The 25,947-nt window shown below is 45.1% G+C and overlaps 1 protein-coding gene across 6 annotated transcripts in view; it reads left to right on the top strand.

Moving 5' to 3' along the window:
• LOC140187862 (protein CBFA2T2-like) overlaps positions 1 to 25,947 on the top strand; it is a 221,545-nt gene that overhangs the window by 105,320 nt on the left and 90,278 nt on the right. For 4 of the 6 annotated variants that reach the window (XM_072243664.1, XM_072243692.1, XM_072243674.1 and 1 more), the window contains exons 2-4: positions 661 to 804; positions 7,647 to 7,876; positions 13,857 to 13,946. In XM_072243664.1, coding sequence (XP_072099765.1) covers positions 661 to 804; positions 7,647 to 7,876; positions 13,857 to 13,946 — 464 coding nt within the window. Of the gene's footprint in view, positions 1 to 657; positions 805 to 7,646; positions 7,877 to 13,856; positions 13,947 to 25,947 lie in introns of all 6 variants that reach the window. The other 2 variants (XM_072243700.1, XM_072243658.1) reach the window with 1 other exon arrangement.

The following is a 25,947-nucleotide window of genomic DNA, read 5'->3' as shown; positions in this document are numbered from 1 at the left end:
TCAAGTCCTAGTAGCTCTGCTTACATTAATGAACGGGTGTACCTGATAAAGTGGCCACCATGTCGAAAAATGTGTTGCTCGTAGCAGCAGTACAGTGCAATACATAAAAAGAAATTCTGTAAGTTATAATAAAGTATATAAAAAGATAAGTTATGCAAACAGAGAAAAACGATAGTGTTCATGGCTTCTTGGATCATTTTGAATCTGATGGCAGAGGGGAAGAAGCTGTTCCTAAAATGATGAGCGTGTGTCTTCTGGCTCCTGTACCTTCTCTCTGATAGTGAACGCAGCAGGCCAGGCAGTATCTCTAGGAAGAGGTACAGTGGACATTTCGGGCCAAGACCCTTCGTCACCCTAACCCTAACCCTAATACGTTAGTCCTGACGAAGGGTCTCAGCCTGAAACATCGACTGTACCTCTTCCTAAAGATGCTGCCTGGCCTGCTGCGTTCACCAGCAACTTTTATGCGTGTTGCTTGAAATTCCAGCGTCTGCAGATTTCCTCCTGTACCTCCTCTCTGATGGTAGTTTGAGGCAAAATAGAACTAAATCCAGAACAGAAAGTGTTGGATGAGCAAATCTGATCTCGGGGAACTCCACGGTGTTTGGATTTTAAGTGTCCTAAGAAAATGTTCTTTTTTCTTGTTGTGTCACTAAGCAGTCAACGGAGAGAAGAAGCGTCCCATGATGCCAGGATCTCCTGTGGATGTGAAGGCCCAATCCAGGGCCACGCCACCGACCATGCCTCCACCGCCCTCAGGGAACCAAGGGGCACCACGTGCAACATCCTTCACACCCACGTCATGTAAGTTTTTGTTAACGGCCAGTGTGTTGGTCGTGCTGCTGCAGCGCTTTCCTGGGGTTGCTCAATTACAGTGGCAATCTGTGTGCATAAACCGTGAGACACAGCAGTAGAACCCAGCCAATAAGCCCATCAACTCTGCTGCACCATTCCATCATGGCTGGTTTGTTATTCCTCTCAATCCCATTCTCCTGCCTTCTTCCCGTGACCATTGACTCACCGATTAATCAAGAACATATTAACCTCCACTTTAAATGTACCCAATGACTTGGCTTCCACAGCTGTCTGTGGCAGTGAATTCCACAGATTCACCACCCTCTGGCTAAAGAAAACTTTCCTCATCTCTGTTCTAAATGGATATCCTTCTGTTCTGATGCTGTGCTCTCTGGTCCTACTCCCCACCAGTGTAAACATCCTCTCCACATCCATTCTTTCTGGGTCTTTCAATATTCTATAGGCTTCAAAGGTTCAAGCAAAAGGCGTCTTTTGTTCACGGACACTGTGGTCCGTGGACCCATCGGTTGATGGTAGGGGTCCATGGCATAAAAGTGGTTGGGAACCCTTGGGATCCTGTGAGAAGGGTGTTGAGAGGTATAGAGTGAATGAGGCTTCATCACTTGCAATCCTCCACTAAGGCCAGTGGGAGGGCAGAGTGGCGCAGCCGGTAGAGCTGCTTCCTCATAGCCCCAGAGACCCGGGTTCAATCCCAGCCTCGGGTGATATCTGTGTGGAGTTTGCGCGTTCTCCCCTTTGGCTGCTGATCGGTAGATGAATTAGCTGCTATAAGTTGAAGGTGAGTGGTAGGACTGGCAGAGTTAATGAGTTTTGTGGAGAATAAAATGGGTAGGATGAGTATAACATGGGGTGCTTGATGGTTGGTCCAGTCTCGATGGGCTGAAAGGTCTGTTTCCGTGCTCTATGGTTCAATAATATGATCGTTACGTAATCTGAAAAAAAAATCATCCAATCCAGCATTCACTTGTTCAAAACAAAAACTCATAAAGAACATAGAACAGAAGCTGAAGAGGTTTTGCAGATGCTGGAAATTCTGAGCAATACACAAAGTTCCCGAGGAACTTGGCAGTTCAGTCAGCATCCATGGAGGGGGATAAACAGTTGATGTTCTGGGCTGAGAGCCTTCATCAGGACTCAAAAGGAAGGGGACAGAATAAGAAGGTGGGGGGAGGCGAAGGAGTACAAGTTGGCACGTGATAGGTGAGATAAGGTGGGTGGGTGAGGGAGGAGAGATGAAATGAGAAGCTGAGAGCTGATATGTGGAAAAGGAAACGGCACATGAAGAAGGCATCTGATAGGAGACGAGAATGGACTTTGGGAGAAAGGGAAGGAGGAGGGGACTCAGGGAGGAGATGGGCAGGGGTGGAGAAGAGAGAGGGTAAGAGGGGAGCCAGAAACAGTACATTACACCACTGGATAGGCCATTTGGTCCATGGTTGTACTGATTTAAATGTCTGCTTTTGTGTATCATCCACATCCTTCGTTGCCTGCACATTCATGTCTCTGTCTAAAGCAGATTATCATTTTCTAGTTCACCCCCCTTGCAGCCTCCTGTTCAAAGTTCAAACTTTTATTATCATCGTCACCACATGCAACCCTGAGATTCTTTTTCCAAGCCCAGCAAATCTATAGAATAGCAACTATAACAGGATCAATGAAAGAGCAACCAGAGTGCAGAAGACAACAAAACTGTGCAAATTCAAATATAAGTAAGTAGCAATAAATAATGAGAACATGAAATAATGAGATAAACAGTCCTTAAAGTGAGATGATTGGTTGTGGGAACCTCAATGATGGGGCAAGTGAATGTAGTTATCCCCTTTTATTCAAGAGCCCAATGGTTGTTCCTAGTGGTGCGAGTCCTGATGCACTTGTACCTGCTACCTGACGGCAGCAGCAAGAAAAGAGCACAGCCTGGGTGGTGGTGAACTCTGATGATGGATGCTGCTTTCCTGTGACAGCGTTTCATGCAGATGTGCTCAATGATTGGGGTGGCTTTACCCCTGATTACTGCGCCAAATCCACTCCCTTTTGTAGGGTTTTCAATTCAAAGGCATTGGTGTTTCCATACCAGGCCATGATGCAGCCATTCATTTTGAACTCATTTCTGTGGCCCCGATAAGACTGCTGTGCTTAGGCTTGCTGGCTGTCATTCCTCTGAGCTAGAATGCTGAGGGTTCAAGTGCCAGCCCCAGACTCTCGAGCAGGGGTTCCCAACCTGGCGCTTGGTTAGTGGTTTTAGACCATGGCATGAAAAAAAGGTTTGGGAACCCCTGTTCTACAGCATAGAAAACACAAGAACCTGCAGATGCTGGAATTTGGAGCAATGATCAATTTGCTCAGTAGGTTGAGCTGGGTATGTGGGAGGAAAGGAATTATTGATGTTTTGTTTTTTTTTCAACAAACACTGCACCTGTCTCCCATAATCTTACAAACTTCTCTCAGGTCTCCCCTGGGCAACCCCATTTTGTGCAACCTTTCCTTATGCCCTCAAATCCAGGCAGCATCCCAGTGAATCTCTTCTGCACTCTCTTCCGCATCTTTCCTGTAAACGTAGCCACCAGAATTACGTTTGTAAATGCAATACTCCAGACCATTAGGCATAGGAGCAAAATAAGACCTTTCAGGCCATCGAGTCTGCTCTGGTTTTTGATCATGGCTGCCTTATTTTCCCTCTCAACTCCAATTCTACATGTAGTCTGTTCTTGCTTTATGTATTTAGAGATGCTGGCCCAACGAGCTGCACCACCCAGTAACTCACTTATTCAACCCTAGGACTATTTACAATGACCAATTAACCTGCTAACCGGTACATCTTCAGAATGTGGGAGGAAGCCGGAATACCCGGAAGAAAACCCATGTGGTCACAGGGAGCTTGTATAAACTCCTCGTAACTGGCATCAGAATTGAACTCTGATGCCCTAAACTGTACTAGCACTGGGCCTCTGGTGCCCCCAGCTGTAACTGGGCTAACCTCCAAAGCCAATAATAGCATTGGGCTAACCTCCAATGCCCTAAGCAGTAATAGCACTGGGCTAAGCACTGATGCCCTAAACTGTAATAGCACTGTGCTAACCTCCGATGCCCCAAGCTGTAACTGATCTAACCTCTGGTGTCCCCAACTGTAACTGGGCTAACTGCTACGCTACTTTGGCACCCACACTGTAAGAATGGTGCCCTTTGATCTAACCAGAGATTTTCTCCCCCTGTAAGAACCCTCTTTGACGTCTGCTTATCCTTTTCCCCAACTTGTATCAGAATCATAAGGCCATAAGACATAGAAGCAGAGGTAGTCCTTTCAGCCCGTCATAGAATGATTTCCCTCCAATAAGAAACTGATTGTTAGACCTATCCATCATCTAGCTGTCCCATTTTCTTCCCATCACCCACCTCTCTGCATTCCATTTTTCATATTTCCTTATGGCACAGCAGGAGGCCATTTGGTCCATTGAGCCCTCATTGGCTCACAGGACAGTCCCATGTCCCCATTAATTTTCCCTGTTACCTTGTCTGCCACACACTCCACCACCCACATACACTTCCCGGTGGCCAGTTAATCTCCGAATCAGCACATCTTTTGGATATGGGAGGAAACCAGAGCACACACGGAGGAAATTTGTACAGTGGCGGGGAGAATGGGTAAATTCCTCAGTGACAGCACTGGAGCTCGGGATTGAACCGGAATTACAGGAGCCGTGAGGCAGTGACTCTACTCACTGCACCATTATACCCTTACCCTTCAAGCGGTTACTCACTGACCCTTTGCATTCTACCATTGAATACACTTTAAGGCATTATGTTCATAATCATGAGCTGGGGCTTCCTTTGCCTCCTTGTCAGCCGATGACCCAAACCCAAACTAGTGACCCTTTGGTCACTAGTGTTCCTGCCACTGGAAATCACTGGGGTTGCCTCTACCTGTGCTCAGAACTTTACCCTACTGTCCCAAAATGTGTTATCCAGAACGGAGTAGGGCATTCCTGGGGTGAGATTCCAAATGCACAGGAAACTCACTTCGTCCCAGACTAAACCCTTAGATCAATGGCTCCGCAAGCCCCTAATTTAAAGTTGGCTGGTTTTGAAGTAGGGATTACCCATGTTTTTGTAGAGCCTTTGCTGCAGGATTCCCCAAAGTACATTCCATTCATCTGAGATATGAAAGACTCTAAGTAAATGCGAACTGTTTATTTTGCTGTCTTTTAAGAAGGTTGTTAAATTATAGTTGAAGTCAGACATTTACATACATCTTAGCCAAATACATTTAAACTCAGTTTTTCACAATTCCTGACATTTAATCCTAGAAAACATTCCCTGTCTTGGGTCAGTTAAGATCACTACTTTATTTTAAGAATGTGAAATGTCAGAATAATAGTGGAGAGAATGATTTATTTCAGCTTTTATTTCTTTCATCACATTCCCAGTGGGTTAGAAGTTTACCTACACTTTGTTAATATTTGGTAGCTTTGCCTTTAAATTGTTTAACTTGGGTCAAATGTTTTGGATAACCTTTCACAAGCTTCTCACAGTAAGTTGCTGGAATTTTGTTCCATTCCTCCAGACAAAACTGGTGTAACTGAGTCAGGTTTGTCGGCCTCCTTGCTTGCACACGCTTTTTCAGTTCTGCCCACAAATTTTCTATCGGATTGAGGTCAGGGCTTTGTGATGGCCACTCCAATACCTTGACCTTGTTGTCTTTAAGCAATTTTGCCACAACTTTGGAGGTATGGTTGGGGTCATTTTCTATTTGGAAGACCCATTTGCGACTGAGCTTTAACTTCCTGGCTGATGTCTTGAGATGTTGCTTCAATATATCCACATAATTTTCCTTCCTCATGATGCCATCTATTTTGTGAAGTGCACCAGTCCCTCCTGTAGCAAAGCACCCCCACAACATGATGCTGCCACCTCCATGCTTCACGGTTGGGATGGTGTTCTTCGGCTTGCAAGCCTCACCCTTTTTCCATCCCATTCCCATTCTGACATGTCTATCCACGGCCTCCTCTACTGTAAAGCTGAAGCCAACTCAGGTTGGAGGAACAACACTTTATATTCCGTCTGGGTAGCCTCCAACCTGATGGCATGAACATTGACTTCTCAAACTTCTGCTAATGCCCCACCTCCCCCTCGTACCCCATCTGTTATTTATTTATATACACACATTCTTTTTCTCTCTTTCCCTTTTCTCCCTCTGTCCCTCTCACTATACCCCTTGCCCATCCTTTGGGTTCCCCCCCTCCCCCTTTTCTTTCTCCCTCAGCCTCCTGTCCCATGATCCTCTCATATCCCTTTTGCCAATCAACTGTCCAGCTCTTGGCTCCATCCCTCCCCCTCCTGTCTTCTCCTATCATTTTGGATCTCCCCTTCCCCCTCCTACTTTCAAATCTCTTACTAGCTCTTCTTTCAGTTAGTCCTGACAAAGGGTCTCGGCCCGAAACGTCGACTGTACCTCTTCCTAGAGATGCTGCCTGGCCTGCTGCGTTCACCAGCAACTTTGATGTGTGTTGCTATAATGATGGTCATTATGGCCAAACAGTTCAATTTTTGTTTCATCAGACCAGAGGACATTTCTCCAAAAAGTAAGATCTTTGTCCCCATTAGCACTTGCAAACCATAGTCTGGCTTTTTTACAGTGGTTTTGGAGCAGTGGCTTCTTCCTTGCTGAGCAGCCTTTCAGGTTATGTCGATATAGGACTCGTTTTACTGTGTGTATAGACACTTATCTACCTGTTTCCTCCAGCATCCTCACGAGGTCCTTTGCTGTTGATCTGGGATTGATTTGCACTTTTCACGCTAAAGTCCGTTCATTTTCTAGGAGACAGAATGCATCTCCTTCCTGAGCGGTATGACGGCTGCGTGGTCCCATGGTGCTTATACTTGCATGCTATTGTTTGTACAGATGAACGTGGTACCTTCAGGCATTTGGAAATTGCTCCCTGGAGTGAACCAGACTTGTGGAGGTCCACAATTTTTTTTTCTGAGGTCTTGGCTAATTTATTTTGATTTTGTTTGTAAACTTCTGACCCACTGGAATTATGATACAGTCAATTAAAAGTGAAATAATCTGTCTGTAAACAATTGTTGGAAAAATTACTCGTGTCATGCACAAAGTAGATGTCCTCAACGTCTTGCCAAAACTATAGTTTACTAAAATTAAATCCGTGGCGTGGTTAAACAATGAGTTATAATGACTTCAATCTAAGTGTATGTAAACCTCTGACTTCAACTGTAAGTTAGATTTAAGTGTTATGCTCAAATAACCTGACTAACTGGATTGTGTGTGTGTGTGTGTGTGTGTGTGTGTGTGTGTGTGTGTGTGTGTCTGTCTGTCTGTCTGTGTCTGTTTGTCTGCCCACATCTGCGCATGTGAATCTATATATGTCTGTGTGGATCTGAATGTGCTTTTACCATAATATTTACATCTGTGTGTACGTGTATTTGCATCTGTATGGGTGTGCGTGCTCATGCATGTCTGCGAATTTATGTGCCTCTTTGTCTGTGTTGGTGTGTGCATGCGTGTGTCTCTCTGTGCATGCATGCACGTGCCTATGTATGTGGATCTCATCTGTGTATATGTTTCTGTTTGTGTGACTACAATTTGTATGCATGTGGATCTGTGTGTGTATATCTGTGTTGGTGTGGATTTGTTTGTACCTCTGTGTATATCTCATCTGTGTGTGTCTATATGTGTATGTGTCTGTTTCTATGTATGTGTGTGTGTCTGTTTGTAACTCTCTCTCTCTATATATGTGTGCATGCTCATGTATGCGTGTTTGCATCTGTGTTTGTATACATGCGTGTACGTGTGTGTCTGTGTATGTCCTCTCCCGCAGTGCCCAATGGCGTCGAGCACTCCCCGCCTGCCCTGAATGGGGTGCCATCCCCGCCCCAGCGGTTCACCAACGGCCCCTCGTCCTCGCTCGCCAGCCAGCAGCTCCCCGCCACCTGCGGCGCACGGCAACTCAGCAAGCTGAAGCGATTCCTGACCACGCTGCAGCAGTTCGGCAACGACATCTCGCCAGAGATCGGGGAGCGGGTGCGCAGCCTGGTGCTGGCGCTCGTGGTGAGTAATTTCACAGGGGTGGTGGAATCGCTGCTGGGAATGAGGGGGCGTTGGTGCAGAGGGAAAGGATGGGAGGCCATTTGACCCTCTTATTCATGCACAGTTAGGCTGGAGATGACCAACCCACTTCTACATAGAACTTAAAAAGTTTAAAGTGTACTTGTTATCAAAGTGTATATACGTTATACAACCTCGAGATTTGTCTGCTAACAGGCAGTCACAAAACATAGAAACACAGAAGAATTCATTAAAAAAGACTATCAAACACCCTATGTGCAGAGAAAAAACATCACGCAAACAATAAATGCAAGTAAATAGTGTTCTGAACTGAAGTCCACGGAGAGTCCGTCCCCAGACCCTTAGTCCAGTGCCGAGCGGAGCAGCAAGCTGAACCGCCATGTCCCTCACCTCAGGCCCTGACCCCCGACCTTTTCAATCTGGCCCAGCACCTAAATCGTCATCCAAACATCCATATTGTCGTCCAAACGACAGTACAGTGCAGAAACAGGCCCTTTGACCCTACAGTGTTCAGATGCCACATTTATTTATCACATGCTTAGTGAAATTCGTCATTTGCCTTAACAACCAACACAACCTAAGGACGTGCTGGGGGCAGGTCGCATTCTGGCGCCAACATAGCCTTCCCACAATGCTCGGCAGAACAATGCAGAACACAACAGACAACAAAACAATAACAGGAAGTCAAATCCTGTGCCTACTCCCTCCCACCTACCCACCGACACACATATACAGACCTCTAACCTGGCCTCCGGCAGACTCGGACTTTGGACATTGACTCCCCAGCAGACTCACAGAGATTTGTAGACTCTCCAAACTAGGTTTTCAGTTTCCTCTGGTGCCCTTTCCTCTTAGACCCACAGCACTGGAAAATACACCAATGGCCACTTTATGAGGGACCTCCTGTACTTAATAAAGTGGCCACTGAGTTTATGAGCAACACACACAAAATGCTGGAGGAATTCAGCAGGCCAGGCAGTATCTATGGAAGAAAGTATAATCAATGTTTCAGACTGAAACATCGACTGTTTTCTTTTCCATAGATGCTGCCTGGCCTGCTCGATTCCTCCAGCATTTTGTGTGTATAGCTCGGATTTCCAGCGTTCGCATATTTTCTCTTGTTTGTGGACTGAGTACGAGACCATAAGACATAGAAGCAAAATTAGGCCATTCAGCCCATCGATACTGCTCCACCATTCCATCATGGCTGATCCCATATCCCACTCCATACACCTGCCTTCTCGCTGTATTCTTTTGATGCCCTGAGTACGTTTGTGGTCTTCTGTTGCTGTAGCCCATCCACTTCAAAGTTCAACGTGGTGTGTGGTCAGAGATGTTCTTCTGCACACCACTGTTGTAACACCTGGTTATTTGAATCACTGTTGCCTTCCTGTCAGCTTAAACCAGTCTGTCCATTGTCCTCTGACCTCTCTCATTAACAAGGCGTTTTCACCCACAGAACTGCTGCTCACTGCTTTCATATTTCTTGCACCATTCTGTGTAAACTCTAGAGCAGGAATTCCCAACCTGGAGTCCACTGACCCCTCTGGTAATGGTAGGAGTCCGCGGCATAAAAAGGGTTGGGAGCCCCTGCTTTAGAGTCTGTTGTGTGTGAAAATTCTAGGAGATCAGTTGTTTCTGAGATACTCAAACCATCCTGGCTGGCACCAACAATCATTCCATAGTGAAAGTCACTTAGATCACGTTTCTTCCCCATTCTGATGTTTGGCCTGAGCAACAACTGAACCTCTTGACCATGTCTGCATGCTTTTATGGGTTGAGTTGCTGCCTCGTGATTGGCTGATTTAGATATTTGCATTAACAAGCAGGTGTACCTAATAGAGTGACCACAGAGTGTATTTGAGAGACATAAGAGACTTCAGGTGTTGGAATCTGGAGCAACAAACAATCCACTTGAGGTTCTCGAAATCAAGAAGCATCTGTTGGGGGGACGAAATTTGACCTGAGGACTGACAGTCAAGTGGGGAGTGGGGAGATGGCCAGTAAAGGAAGACATTAACTAACCACAATCTCCCACTTTCATCCCCTCCCCTACTTGATGTAACCTGCCTGTCATCTTACATCGCTTCTCTGTCCACCAGTCACCTCAGGCTCATCTTTTATACTGACCACCTCCTTTTAAGATTTTTACCCTCTCACTTAAAATCTGTCAATTGGTCATGTTCCAACTTTATAGAATGTCGGTTAGCCACATCTGGCGTATTGCGTACAGTTCTGTTTGCCCCACTATAGGAAGGATGTCGAGGCTTTAGAGAGGGTGCAAGAGGTTGACCAGGATGCTGCCTGATTTAGAGGGCATTTGAAGCTGGACAAACTCGGGTGGTTTTCTTTGGCGTGGCGAAGGCTGTGGGGAGATCTGATAAAGGAAAGCACTGCCTGGTGTGGTGGGTTGAGGCAAATACAGTATATTAAGAGATGTTTAGATAGGGACATGGATGTAAGCAAGATGGAGGGATATGGACATGGTGTAGGTAAGAGGGATTAGTTTTGGGGGGGGGGTTTTGATTTACTATTTAGCTGGTTCCGCGCAACATCATGGGTCGAATAGCCTGTTCCTGTGCTGTACTGTTCTGTGTTCTACATCCTTTGTCTTCCCTCTGCCTGGGAAAAAAAAACAGCATGCATTCCACCCTATCCGTGCCAAACAGATTTCACAACTTATTGACCATTTTGCCTCTATCGAAACCACAGATAATGTGTCTGCCCATGGTGAAGCGCTTCCTTGGGACTGTTAGTTGTCGATTCACAAACTGTCGGTTTACTAATGGAGTGGTTTCCATGTGGTCGGTGATGCCAGGAAGCTGTTATTCTCTAGTAGAGCTCTATTCACAAGGATATTCTTCAGCCAGAGGGGGGTGAATCTGTGGAATTCATTGCCACAAACGACTGTGGAGACCAAGTCATTGGTATACTTAAAGCCGAGGTTGAGGGGTACTCAATTAGTAAGGGTGTCAAAGGTTATGGGGAGAAGGCAGGAGAATGGAGTTGAGAGGGGAAAATAAATAGGCCACGATTGAATGGTGGAGCAGAGTTTTGGGCTCGTGATCTATTTCTGCTCCTATATCTTACTGATATAAATTGGGATAGCCCTGGATGGGGATTCTTGCAGGATGCAAAGGTGGATATTTGAATATATTGAACTAAATACAATAACGGATGCAAATGGTAGCCTATTTTTTTTCCCCAGAAGGAACTCAGCAGGTCAGGCAGCATCTGTGGAAAATGAATAAATAGTCAGTGTGGGAGGGGATGGTGAAGTAGTCAGTGTGGGAGGGGATGGTGAAGTAGGAAGCTGGGAGGGGATAGGTGGGAAAGGTAAAGAGCTGACAAGTGATAGGAGAGGAGTGTAGACCATGGGAGAAAGGGAAGGTGGAGGGGCACCGGGGGAAGGTGATGGGCAGGTGAGAAGAAGAGAAGAGGTAAGAGGGGAGCCAGAGTGGGGAGTTGAAGAAGAAGGAAGGGGGAAGGGGTAAGTAACCTCTGAGCTTCTTAATTCATCTCTCCTGTCACCTTCTAGCTTGTACTCCTTCTCTTTCCTTCACCTTCGTATTCTAGTGTCTTCCCCCTTCCTTTCTAGTCCTGATAAGGGGTCTAAGACTGAACCATTGACTGCTTATTCATTTCTATAGATGCTGCCTGACCTCCTGAGTTCCTCAAGCATTTTGTGTGTGTGTGTGTGTTGCGCTGGATTTCCAGCAGCTAAATACTTATGTTATACTTCCTTTTTTAAAGAAAGGGGCTTCCCTTCCTCCACTATCAACTCTGCTCTTAAACGCATCTCCCCCATTTCACGTACATCTGCTCTCACTCCATCCTCCCGCCACCCCACTAGGAATAGGGTTCCCCTGGTCCTCACCTACCAACCCACCAGCCTCCGGGTTCAACATATTATTCTCCGTAACTTCCGCCACCTCCAACGGGATCCCACCACTAAGCACATCTTTCCCTCCCCCCATCTCTCTGCATTCCGCAGGGATCGCTCCCTACGCAACTCACTTGTCCATTCGTTCCCCCCGCATCCCTCCCCACTGATCTCCCTCCTGGCACTTATCCGTGTAAGCGGAACAAGTGCTACACATGCCCTTACACTTCCTCCCTTACCACCATTCAGGGCCCCAAACAGTCCTTCCAGGTGAGGCAACACTTCACCTGTGAGTCGACTGGGGTGATATACTGCGTCCGGTGCTCCCGATGTGGCCTTTTATATATTGGCGAGACCCGACGCAGACTGGGAGACCGCTTTGCTGAACATCTACGCTCTGTCCACCAGAGAAAGCAGGATCTCCCAGTGGCCACACATTTTAATTCCACATCCCATACCCATTCTGACATATCTATCCACGGCCTCCTCTACTGTAAAGATGAAGCCACACTCAGGTTGGAGGAACAACACCTTATATTCCGTCTGGGTAGCCTCCAACCTGATGGCATGAAAATCGACTTCTCTAACTTCCGCTAAGGCCCCACCTCCCCCTCGTACCCCATCTGTTACTTATTTTTATACACACATTCTTTCTCTCACTCTCCTTTTTCTCCCTCTGTCCCTCTGAATATACCCCTTGCCCATCCTCTGGGTCCCCCCCCCCCTTGTCTTTCTTCCGGAACCTCCTGTCCCATGATCCTCTCATATCCCCTTTTGCCTATCACCTGTCCAGCTCTTGGCTCTATCCCTCCCCCTCCTGTCTTCTCCTATCATTTTGGATCTCCCCCTTCCCCTCCAACTTTCAAATCCCTTACTCACTCTTCCTTCAGTTAGTCCTGACGAAGGGTCTCGGCCTGAAACATCGACTGCACCTCTTCCTACAGATGCTGCCTGGCCTGCTGCGTTCACCAGCAACTTTGATGTGTGTTGCTTGAATTTCCAGCATCTGCAGAATTCCTGTTGTTTGCGTTTAAATAGTTATGTTTTTCTGTTTTTCGAGAATCAGTCATCATGAGCTTACAGTACTGTATATGTTCAGCACATAAACCACAAGAATGCAAGAAAACAGGAGCAGGAGTAGGCCACTCGGCCCATTAAGCCTGCCTTGCCTAAACCCTTGTATATACTTTTGAACAGAAACCTAGTATGAAGGATCAAGGATCAACTTTATTAGCCATATACATTCACATGTATTAGGAACTTACTGTGGTGTGTTGGTGCAGCAAAAAACAACATTCAACTGTCTCTAAAGAATAGAGAATCAGATATAAAAATCGTAGAACTATATATACAGTAATGTGCAAGAGTCTTCAGGACATAGTGTTTATAGAGCTAGGACTTTCATGCAGTACTGTATTTGTCAACGTGAAGCGGAGAGCAAATTGTAAATCTGGCGGGAGCAAAGGATGTTGGGAATGGCAAGTGTGGTGCACCGCGGGAGGGGTGTTGGACAGGTGGCAGAGGAGAAATGCCGGGGCGGGAGGTGGTGCAAGTGCAGACACACCCAGCCCTGAGACACCAGGTAAGGTCATTTGATTCCAAACAATTGATCTAGTGATCATTATAGAATGTCTCTCTGGTGCTTCCCTCCCCCCCCCCCCCTTCCCCTTTTCACAACCATGATTCCCCTCTCCCTGCCCCCTTCCCACTCTCAGTCCACAATAGAGACCCAGATCAGAATCAGGTTTATCGTCACTCACATATGTCATGAAATTAGTTTTTTTTTTTGCGTGGCACCGGTACAGAGCAATACATAAAATTACTACAGTACTGTGCCAAAGTTTTAGGCACCCTACCTATATATAAATATATATAGTACGATTTTTGCACAGGACTGTAATTATTAAGGAAGTGATTCAGGAGTTCAACTCTACCCAGGGCTGTTCCACATGGATACCAATCCAAAAGCTTTGCATCCCACAGTATTGATTTCCACCGGCAAATGAGCATCTCCACCTTGAGATGTGGCTTTATATGGAAACACCCAACTGACTGTTACTCTCTCACTTACACTTGCAGAATTCAACTGTGACCATCGAGGAATTTCACTCCAAACTGCAGGAGGCAACAAATTTCCCACTGCGGCCCTTTGTAATTCCATTTCTAAAGGTAATGAAGTCTCCTCTTGATTCAGAATGTCAGGGGGGATGGGAGATGTTGTAGGGGGGGAAATGGAAGGAATTTTTGATATTTATTTTTTATGATCTGAGCATTGCTGGTAAGGCAGCATTTATCGTCTGTCCCATCCATGAAGACCAACAGTTTGTCAAAGCAGGTACGCTGATGAACTCCAAGAACATCACTCAGCCTGACACCCAGGATATAACCTTTTGACAACAATCATGAAAGCACTTTAGTATCATGATTAAAGTTCAAAGTAAATCTTTTTATCAAAGTGCGTATATGTCACCATCTACAACCCTGAGGTTAAATTTCTGGTGGGCCTGCTCAATAAATCTATGGAGAAGTAACCATAAGAGAATCAATGAAAGACCACCCCACTAGACTGTTCAACCAGAGTGCGGAAGGCAACAAACTGTTCAAATACAAAAAGAAGAAATAATAATGATAAATAAACAAGCAATAAATATTGAGAACATGAGATGAAGAGTCATTGAAAATGGGTGCATTGGTTGTGGGAACATTTCAGTGATGGGGCAAGTGAAGTTATCACCTTTAGCTCAAGAGCCTGATGGTTGATGGGTAATGAGTGTTCCTGGACCTGGTGGTGTGAGTCCTTCCTGAGGCTCCTGTATCTTCTTTCTGATGGCAGCAGTGAGGAGAGAGCATGTCCAGTGTGGTGGGGTTCCCTGATGATGGACGCTGCTTTCCTGCCACAATGTTCATGTAGATGTGCTCAGTGGCTGGGAGGGCTTTACCCGTGGTGGACTGGGCCGTATCCACTACTTTTTGTAGGATTTTCCATTCAAGGGCATTGGTGTTTCCATACCAGGCTGTGATGCAGCTGGTCAATACACTCTCCAAATTGCCAAATCGTCACGAACTCCTAAGTTAGTAAAGGCGCTGCCGTGCTTTCTTCATAATTGTACTTACATGCTAGGCCCAGGACAGGTCCTCTGATTACACCTTTATATAGAGTCACTCACACCAAGAGTAATTCCATAAAGAGGGAGAATTGAAAAAGAGTGAAGGGGGAGGGGAAGGAATTACCTCCTAGCTTCTTACTTCATCTCCACCCCCTCCCCCTCACGTCTGGTCCCTCCTATTACCTGCCAGCTTGTACTCCTAGCCATTGTTTCACCTTCTTAATCTAGCTACTTCCCCCTTCCTTTCCACTTCTGATGAAGGGCTTTGGCCCAAAACATCAACCGTTTATTTCCCCCCCCCCCCCCCCCCCATAGATGCTGCCTGACTTGCTGAGTTTCTCCAGCATTTTGTGTGTGTGTTGCTCTGGGTTTCCAGCATCTGCAGAATTTGTTTATCCTTTTCCAGAATCAGTCAGCATGAGCTTAGAGTACTGTGCTCATTTAGCACGTAAAGCACATGAATGCAAGTAGGATCAGGAATAGATCACTTGGCCCATCCAGGTGTGGCAGTGTGGCCCACTATGGGCACATTCTGGGTGTATTCATGATTTGACCCCCTCCACCCCATTTCTTTATCTTATCACTTTTGGTCACTTGACATATCCATACTAGGTACCCACCCTGTTCCCTTATCAAAGTTACATTTATTATCAGAGTACATACATGTCACCACGTACGACCCTGAGATTCTTTTTCCTGCAAGCATGCTCAGCAAATCTATTGAGCAGTAACTGTAAACAGGATCAATGAACAACAAACTGTGTAAAAGCAACTATAAATAAATAGCAATAAATAATGAGAGCATGAAATAGTAAGATAAAAAGTCCATGAAGTGAGACCATTGCTTGTGGGAACACCAGAAGTAGAATGAGTGTGGCTATCCCCTTTTGTTCAAGAGCTCGATGGTTGAAGAGTAGTGACTGTTCTTGAACCTGGTGGTGCAAGTCCTGAGGCTCCTGTACCTTCTACCTGATGGCAGCAGCAAGAAGAGGGCATGATCTGGGAGGAGAGGATCTTTGAGGATAGATGCTGCTTTCCTATGGCAATGTTTCATGTAGATGTGCTCAATGGTTGGGAGGGCTTTACCCATGATGTACTGGGCTGAATCCACTACCTTTTGTATGATGGTTTGCTCGGAGGCATTGGTGTTCCCATACCAGGGCGTAATGCAGCTAGTCAGCACTCTTATCAATGGAGCCCCTGCTTTATTTAGATTCAGGTTCTTAATCATATGCAGCGTCCATACAAAACAACAACTTGTACTTGTACATGAGTTGTTTGTGTTAACACCCCAAATAACCTAAGGATGTGCTGGGGGAGGGGGGCAGCCCACAAGTGTTGGCACACATTCCGGCGCCAACATTACAGACCAAAATGCTCGGCAGAGCGACGGCAGCAAAACAAGCCATTTCCACCCTCCCTTTCCCCATCAGGTAGCTCATTGTTGTTAACCTCAAAAGGTCTTTACACCCATTACCAATATTTTTGGGATCAATAAATACTTTACAATTCCTGTATGATTTTTCTTTTGGAGGCTATCTATTTTGGAATGAGGGGAATTTTGAATCAGTGGAAAGTCTGGAGTAATCCTTTGGGATTGGCAACCAGTAACTGAGGTACTTTCCATTATTCCTATGTCTTCCTGTTACGTGGGCACTAAATCCTGTTGAATCCAGGGTTATTCAAGTGTTACTTCAGTGAGCCTAACTCCTGCAGAATTAACTTGTTACTCAATACACACTTGGTACCATTTTTAATCTCATTATTTGTTAATATTCTCTTGTTACTCAGTACACTATTGTAATTTCTGAATCTGAATCAGGATTAATATCACTGGCATATATTGTGAAATTTGTTGTCTTTGCTGCAGCAGTACAATGCAATACATAATAAAAACTGAATTACAGTAAGAAGTATATATATGTATTGAATTGAATTGACTTTATTACTTACATCCTTCATATACATGAGGAGTAAAAATCTTTACATTATGTCTCCATCTAAATGTGCAATGTGCAACTTATAGTAATTTATAATAAATAGTATGTACAACAGGATAGTCAATATAACATAGAAATACATTTCTATCAGCATGAATTAGTCAGTCTGATGACCTGGTGAAGGAAGCTGTCCCGGAGCCTGTTGGTCCTGGCTTTTATGCTGCGGTATCATTTCCTGGATGGTAGCAGCTGGAACAGTTTGTGGTTGGGGTGACTTGGGTCCCCAATGATCCTTCGGGCACTTCTGTCACGTGTGTGTGTGTGTTAAATAAGTAATGCAAAAAAGTATGGATGGTAGTGTTCATGGGTTCAATGTCCATTCAGAAATTGGGTGACAGGAGAAGAAAAGCTGTTCCTGGATTGTTGACTACTTCTTCGTTGGCACTTTGATACCCACTGTATTGTTACTTAGTGATCCAACTTTATCTCTCAGCCTATTGTTACTCTATACAACTGTAAGTACTCCATGAGCAACACATGCAAAACACTGGAGGAACTCAGCAGGTCAGGCAGCATCTATGGAGGGACACAGAACAGTTCAGGGACTCTTCATTGGTCGGGGTTGGTCATGGATATTGCATCCTAGCTTTCTATGTGATACGCAAGCCAGGGCATACAACATGGAGAGCGAGCTTTTGTCCGTGTAACAGGCTCCCCCTTTCCACACAGCTGAGTAATACGGATTGGCAGCAGCAGGAGTTGCCAGTCAATGCAAGACTGCCTTATGGACTCCAGCTCTGATTTTTCCCTCGGGGTTTACTCCCGAAGCCTTCCTCACGAATGGGTATAGCTGCAGGGCAGCAGAGGTTTCCTTCTGCTAGGTGAGCTGCCAACAATGGCTGATGAGCCCCATCTGCCCAAAGTGACTGGTTTTAAGGTGCCAGTAACCTGCCTTTGCCCCTTCTCCTGTCAGTAGAAATGGTTCCACAAGGCTTAGTAGCTGAGCCACAGATGAAGGCCAGGAGCTGAACTTGGTTGTCATAGGCTACTTGAGACACATGTTATTACTATTTTAATCTTTTTTTTTCAAAGTTTTAGATTTGATCAGAAAGTCTTTCTTTTTTGGTCCTATCGTCAAAATGGACTGCCCAGTCCGTTTTTTTTTGGTTTTTTATATAGTATAGAGGGGTTTTTTCCTCTTCATTTAAAACTTAATGTTTTTTTTCTTTTTTTTTCATAAACTGATGAGGAGAATTGCTGTTTTCAGTTTTTTTATTACATATTTTATACTAGTTTCACAATATCTATGATCTTAATCTCGGTTTGTATTGTTACTGATATATATATTTGAGATGGTTCTCTTCCTGATTGTATTTATGCTCCGTTTAAACCAATAAAAAGATTAATAAAGAAAAAGAAAGAGGCACATGTATTGGGAGCATTGAAAAGGTGGTTGGAGCTTATCCCCACTACCTCCAAACCCGGCTCTAACAACCTTAAGGAACTGCGTTGCAGTTTCAAAGGAAATAAACAGCAGATAAGCAATTAAAATGCAAGGACTACAACAAGGTGGATTGGGAGATCAAGAGTTCATCTTCTAGCATATGAGAGATCTGTTTAAGAGTCTGATAGAAGCTGTCCTTCAGTTGGCTGGAACATGCTCAGAGGCTTTCGTATCTTCTGCCCAACGTGTAAGGGGGGAGGAGTGAATACCTGAGCAAACACACAAAAATGGAAGAACTCAGCAGGTCAGGCAGCATCTATGGAGAGAAATAAATGGTCAAGACCCTTCATCATGACTGGGAAGGAAGGAGGAAGAAGCCAGAATGAGGGGAGGAGAAGGAGTACAAGCTGGCAGGGGATAGATCAAATGACGAGGGATGATGATGTGAGAAGCTGGGAGGTGGCCTACCAGCTTGTACTCTTCCCTGATCAAGAATGGTTTTGTGTCCTGGGGGGCCATGTTTGTGACAAATCTGGAGTTTTTTTGAAGAGCTAACTAAGATCTAGGAAGGGCAGTGCATGTTGTCTATATGTACTTTGGTGACGACTTTAACAAGGTCCTACATGCCTGGCTGATCAGGAAGATTAGGCCGCATGGGATTCAGGGTGAGTTTGCAAGGCGAATTCAGAATCAGCCCAATGATGGGAAGCAGAGAGGGATAGCTTAAGGGTTATTGTTCACCTGGAGGAGTCTCTGGGATCTGTTTGATATCTTATTCATTATTTATGGAGATAGTTTAGATGGCATTAAGAAACTCTTAAATAGGCATATGCATGAAAGAAAAAAGCAGGGCTATGTGGGAGAAAAGCGTTAGATTGATCTTGGAGTAAGAGTTTAGCACAATATCATGAGCCAAAGGGCCTTGTTCTATGCGCAGTTTGTCCAAGAGGACCACAACCTTGTCATTGGGTTTGGAGCTTGCGTGCCTCAATGACCTGGAGAGCAATGTTGGCTGGAGTCAGGACTTCTTGCTTTGGCTCTGGGTAGGGTCAGCCAAGCCAAACAGGTCAAAGGGTAGAGGCCAAACGAAGAGTTGTCCGCTGGTCCTCCACGTTAGTGGGGTGCGATAGTATTCCTGAGTCTCCACCTGGAACCTGCATGACTGATAATAGTGAAAACTAAGAGGAAGCCCTGAACACCACCAGAGATGGAGGACCTTCATTGATGCCCTAAACGCCAGCGACGTAACGGGCAGTAGGTAAGGAAGTAAACTCTTGTTGATAGTATAGCAGGGTACAGTGAATTGCAAAGAGATCTCAGTCAGTTAGAGAAATGGACTGAGGAGCGGCAAATGGACTTCAACTTCGATAAGTGTCAGGTGATGCATTTAGGACATTTAAAACATGATAGGGCTTGTACAGTGAATGGCTGGGCACTGACAAGTGTGATGAACAGAGGGGCTGGGGGTACACGTGCACAGTTTGCTCAGCATCCAAGCAGAGGGAGGGCAGTTGTGGAGGATGTTTAATGTGCTGGCCTTCATCCAGTGGCGCGTGGCCAAGTGGTTAGGGCGTTGGGTTCATAACCTGAAAGTTGTGGGTTCGAGTCTCGGACAAGGCAGCGTGTTGTGCCTTTGAGCAAGGCACTCAACCACACACTGCTCCAGTCCACCCAGCTGAAAATGGGTACCGGCAAAATGCTGGGGGTTTAACCTCGTACTCTCAGTCGCTTCACGCCACAGAAACCGGCATAAGCATCAGCCTGATGGGCCACATCGGCCTGATTGCCTCGGGACAGACTTTTAACTTTTTTAACTTCATCCATTAGGGCATGGAGTTCAGGAGCAGGGTTATTATATTGCAGTTACGTCAGGTGTTGGTAAGACTGCACTTGGAGTGTTATGTAAGGTACTGGTCACCCTGTTATAGGAAAGACATTGTCAAGATGGTGATGGTGCCAAAGAGATTTACAAGGATGCTGCCTGGACTGGACGTTTTAGGCAGAGATTGGCCATGCTCAATCAAGGAGAAGAGAAGAGACCTCCTAGAAGTTTATAAAGTCTGGAGGGATATGGATAAGGTGATTGGGAAGTCCAAAACTAGAGGGCATGGATACAAGAAGGAAGATATTTAATTTTTATTTTATTATAAATTATTTATTTTATTTAGCAATATAGTGCGGAATTGGCTGTTCTGGCTCTTTGAGCCATGTCGCCCCAGCAACCACCCGACAATCTCGATTTAACCCTGACCTAATCAGTGGGCAATTCACACTGACCAGTTCACCTACCCGGTACGTCCTGGGACGGTGGAAGGAAACCAGGGCTCCCGGGGAAAAGTCATGCATTCCACGGGGAAAACAGACTCCTTATAGGTGACACCGGAACTGTACTCCAAGCCCTGACACCCCGAACTGTAATAGCATCACGCTAACCGCAACCCCGCTGTGGTGATTGAAAGGGACCTGAGAGGTAACAGCTTTAACCAGTGAGGACCGGGAGTGGGCTGCCAGAGGAGGTGGTCAAGGCTGGTACAAATGCAACATTGAAGAGGCTTTTGGATACATGGAGAGGAAGTGCTTGGAAAGTTAGAGCTGAACTGGGCAACTGGGACTAGCAGGGCGGATGTTGTGGTCAACATGGGATAGTTGGGCCGAAGGGCCTGTTTCCAAGCTGTATTAGGCCAAGATAGAGTGGATGTGGAGAGGATGTTTGCTAAAGTGGGGGGGGGGGGGGTTAGTCTAGGACCAGTGGGCACAGCCTTAGAATACAAGCACGTCTCTTTAAAGCACAGATGAGAAGGAATTTTTTTAGCCAGAGAGTGGCAAATCTGTGGAATTCATTCCACAGACAACTATGGAGGCCAAGTCATTGAGTACATTTAAAGTGGAAGTTAATAGGTCCTTGATTAGTAAGGGTATCAAAGGTTATGGGGTGAAGGTAGGAGAATGGAGTTGAAAGAGATAATAAATCAGCTAAGATGGAATGGTGGAGCAGACTTAATGGGCTGAATGGCCTAATTATCCTCCTGTGCCTAATGGTCCTATTACTCTGTGACTCTACTCCCAGGAACAAGGAAACAGTAAATGCTGTTATGTGTGCCACTGCAGTACAATTGGTTTAATGTTTAATAGCAAATTGAGATGTCCCCTCTATTTAAAAAGACCGACAATTCAGTCTGCCTACTCATAGCTGAGATTAATTGGAGGGCTAATCTAATTGTTCATAAATGCAAATCCTCTGGCTTTGCCTCCAGGGTTTTTTGTCAGAAATTTGTTTTCTCACTGTGACAAAGCATAAGTATCTAAGGTGCATCAAGACTGCCGTTTCTAACAATGAACTCGCCTTGTTTTCACATCAGGATGTGATACGAATCGTCTGGATAGTCAGAGTTGTAGACATGACACTGCACTAAAACCTGCCCTGTCAACCCATCTTGTCCATGCCAACCGAAATGCCAAATCTGTGCTAATTGCATTTGCCATTTTAAGCCTGTATTCCTCTACACCAGGGGTTCCCTACCTCTAACCAAGGGATCCGTGGACCCTGGCTTAGGAACTCCTGCTCTATGTCCTGTACAATTACCTTCCCACACTCCGTTCAGAATGTTGTATTTACGTCTGCCTCCACCACCTCCTCTGGCAGCTCATTCCATATATTCACCACTCTCTGAATGAAATACTTAGATCTCCGATGAACTTCTCCCCTCTCCGCTTAAGCATGTGACCTCTAGTCACATAATATGCTGGAGGAACTCAGCAGGTCAGGTAGCCTCAATGAAGAAAAATAAACAGTCAGCATTTCGAGCCAAGCCTTTCTTCAGGACTGAAACATAACCCGAAACGTTGACTGTTCATAGATGCTACCTGACCTGTTGAGTTCCTCCAACAATTTGTGTGTATAACAAAGAGTTACTAGGAAACAAGGGGTGTGAAGTAACGAGAAATTACTCTGTAACAGGAAGTGCACAGCTACATGGCACTACGAAATAACGGTGGAGTACAGAGGTAGTAGGGATTAAAGTGTATTAAGGAATTATTGCGTATCAGAGACTCACTGATTCATGGCCAATGTAGTGCAGAAGGATTTTCATAACATCTTCTGACTGAATGACTCAAGTTTCCTTTCCAGTACCCGCTGTGAGAAAAGCGTTTGTGTTTGTGAGAAAGGAAGAGGGAGATAGATTAGTTTTTGTTTGTTACATGTAGGTCAAAGTATCGAAACATACGATAAAATCCCATTGTTTTGTGTTAAGGATCATTCTGGGAGAGCCTGCAAGTGTCACCATGTTTCCACACCACCATAGCATGCCTACAATTTACTAACCCTGATCTGTACGTCTTTGGACTGTGGGAGGGTACTGGAGGAAACGCATACGGTCAAGGGGAGAATGTACAAAATCCTTACAGTCAGGGATGGGAATTGAACCCTGATCTTACAGCTGACTTTGTAAAGTATTGCGTTAACCACAATGCTACTGTGCTGCCCCCAGCTAGATAGATACTCACTGCCCATTTAGGATTAAGGAATTGTTGAGTAGCAAGTGAGGATTGGAAGAGAATCACTGATTCATGGCTTGTGGCATTTAGGGCAGCAATGAAGGTTCTCCATCTCTGTCTGTCCTTGGCTATCTTCATACCGTCACACACAGATGTAGAAGGATTCTTCATTGCTGTTTCTGTAATAGTTTTGTTTGTCCATTCAGGGTTGTTAACCCTGAGCTGAGCCTCCAAAGCCAGAGGAATGGTGGACCATTCTTAGTCTGACCTTTACCCTTTGCCCTGCTGGGCATGGGTTATCCTACCAAGAGCCAAAGCATGAAGCCCTGACTCCAGCCAACATAACTCCAGGTTGTTGAGGTACGCAAGCCTCCTAACTACACATGGTTGAGGTCACCTTGGAGGAGGCAGATGGAGAGAACATATTGAATTATTCACAATAAAAAAAACTGGACAGAGAGAAATCTGGATAAACAAGATATCTGGAGATAAATCATGCAGGAACAAACATCAGAATTGGCAGCCCCAATACTGACTGGTGTTGGTGTAAAATTCTCTCCACACCAGTTGACATGTACCTCATTCTCACTGTATGCATCCCCTAACACAGTTCAGATTTTAAAAAAAGACAATAGTAAATAGTGACTTTCACATAGCAACATACACCATAGCCAGCAAATTTGTTCCGATCTGCTGTTTTAATCTGAAACCTGGCTGCCAAATTTATGCATAGCAAGTTCACTCAAAAGGTAATGTGTAAATGTTCAAATTAACCTGTGCTACATTCATTTGTGAAGACAGACAGGGAGATCAGCGTAATGACTACATCTGAAATATTGCCCCCTCACTTGTGTCACTTACCCTCCGCCTGTTCTGCATGTTTTTGTGAAAAGGACACCGGAGTGGGACTTGAGCTCAGTGCAGATTCAGAGGATCGTGGAAAACTGGTTGCATTACAATGAACCCGCACTCTCAACCTTGGAGCACCCCCATACACCAGGACACACATACGGCAAGACCTGTGTGCTCCGGGGCTCGCACACACCGGGACTCGCGCACACCGGGACTCAGGTACACTGAGGCTCCTGCACATGAAGAATCTCATACATCGAGTTACAGACAGTTCTCAGGAATGGAGCCCTATACGGGAGACCAACGACTCTTGCAAATATCTGCAGATGCATTATGGAGAGCATTCTGACTGGCTGCATCACTGTCTGATCTGGAGGCTCCAGTGTACAGGATCAGAATAAACTGCAGAGGGTTGTAGACTCAGTCAGGTCCACCGTGGGCACTAAACTCCCCACCCTCAACGACATCTTCAAAGGGCACTACCTCAGGAAGGTGCCATCCATCATGAAGGACATTGTCATCCAGGACATGCCCTCTTCTCATTACTACCATCAGGAAGAAGATTCAGGAGCCTGAAGACACACTCAATGTTTTGGGAACAGCTTCTTCCCTTCCTCCTTCAGATTTCTGAACGGTCCATGAACGCTCAAACCTTTGCTTATTTTTGCACTACCTTTCATATATATATATATTTCTTATTGTAATTGTTTAATGTTACACACTGTACTGCTGCTGCAAAACAACAGATTTCACCATATACGTCAGTGCCAATAAACCTGATTTTGAACGCTGCCGTAACCTGGAAACTACCTGTAGTGAAACGTAGATAAAAAGCTGTTTTTGGAACCGGGAATGAGTGTTCTGGTTAGAAACCCACAGAGATTGCAAATTTCCTCTCAGAGACTTCCACCATTTTCTGCTCAGCATATTCATGATATTCCTTGATTTATATGTTAATTTTAAATGCCTTCAATTTTTATTGAAGAGATGGGGTTAAGTTTCCCTGTAGCAGCAAGGTTCCTCTGAGCCGTCTTGACTGAGCAACATTCATTGCAGGATCTGCTTTCCCAAGGGGGTAGAGATGGGGGTTGATGTCTGTGTGTGTGTGTCTCTGTTGCAAAGTGTAAGCGTGAAACCACACTGCGAACCATTTTTCTCGTGGAATTATCGCACACCATATGGGCACCATATCACTTAGTGGCAATCATTCGAATGGGAGAATTTTTTTTTGCTCGAAACGTTATCATCCGCCCTCCAAGGGAAGAGTAAATGACAGGGACCATATGTGTTTGGATATTTGAGCTGATTGTTGAATGTGGGAAGCAGCTGGAAGAGCCTTCTCCTGATCCTGCCTTTCATTATACTAATGTAACCCTCTGACTCCCATTGCAGTCTGCAGTGTGTCAAATTGCTCACTGCAAAGATAATGGAAACCATTTCAATTACCGGGTCCACTGCTGACATTAGCACCAGTAAGACATTGCAAGCCATTCCGATCGACATTAGCCAGCTTTAATTGTCTTTGATTTTGCCGAGGGAAACTCACTGGAGTGCAGTTATTTGCATAATTCTTTAACTGGCTATATGAGCAGAAACTTGAGCAAAGTTTGCAAATGTTGATGTGTGTGTTTGTCTGTGTGAATGTGATTGTGTGTGTCTCTGTGCGTATGAATGTGTGTGTGTATTGCATTGATGTGTGTGCACTTATGTTAGGGGCTCTGAGTATCTTTGTTTATTGGTGTGTGTGTGTGGACATTTGAGACCACATGCATGTGGGTGTTTGTGTGTCTGTGTATATGTGTGTGTGTGTGTGTGTGTGTGTATGCATGCATGCAGTTAAGTTTTATGTGTGTGTGTGTGTCTATGAGCGTGAGGGTATATGCACGTGCATGTCTTTTCCTTTATAAGCTGCAGAGTGTTGTAAATTTAGTCGGCACCATCTTGGGTACTAGCCTACAAAGTACCCAGGACATCTTCAAGGAGCGATGTCTCAGAAAGGCAGCGTCCATTACTAAGGGCCTCCAGCCCCCAGGGCATGCCATCATCTCACTGTTGCCATCAGTGAGGAGGTACAGGAGCCTGAAGGTACACGCTCAGTGATTCAGGAACAGCTTCTTCCCCACTGCCATCTGATTCCTAAATGGACATTGAACCCTTGGACACTACCTCACTTTTTTAATATATAGTATTTCTGTTTTTTGCACAATTTTTAATCTATTCAATATACATATGCTGTAATTGATTTAGTTATTTATTATTATTTTATTTTGTTTTTTCTTCTAAATTATGTATTGCATTGAACACATACCGGTGATAATAAGTCTGATTTC

Source organism: Mobula birostris, chromosome 2 (genome assembly GCF_030028105.1).
Source record: "Mobula birostris isolate sMobBir1 chromosome 2, sMobBir1.hap1, whole genome shotgun sequence".
Taxonomy (NCBI): Eukaryota; Metazoa; Chordata; class Chondrichthyes; order Myliobatiformes; family Myliobatidae; genus Mobula; species Mobula birostris.
This window is presented reverse-complemented; position numbering and strand designations above follow the sequence as displayed.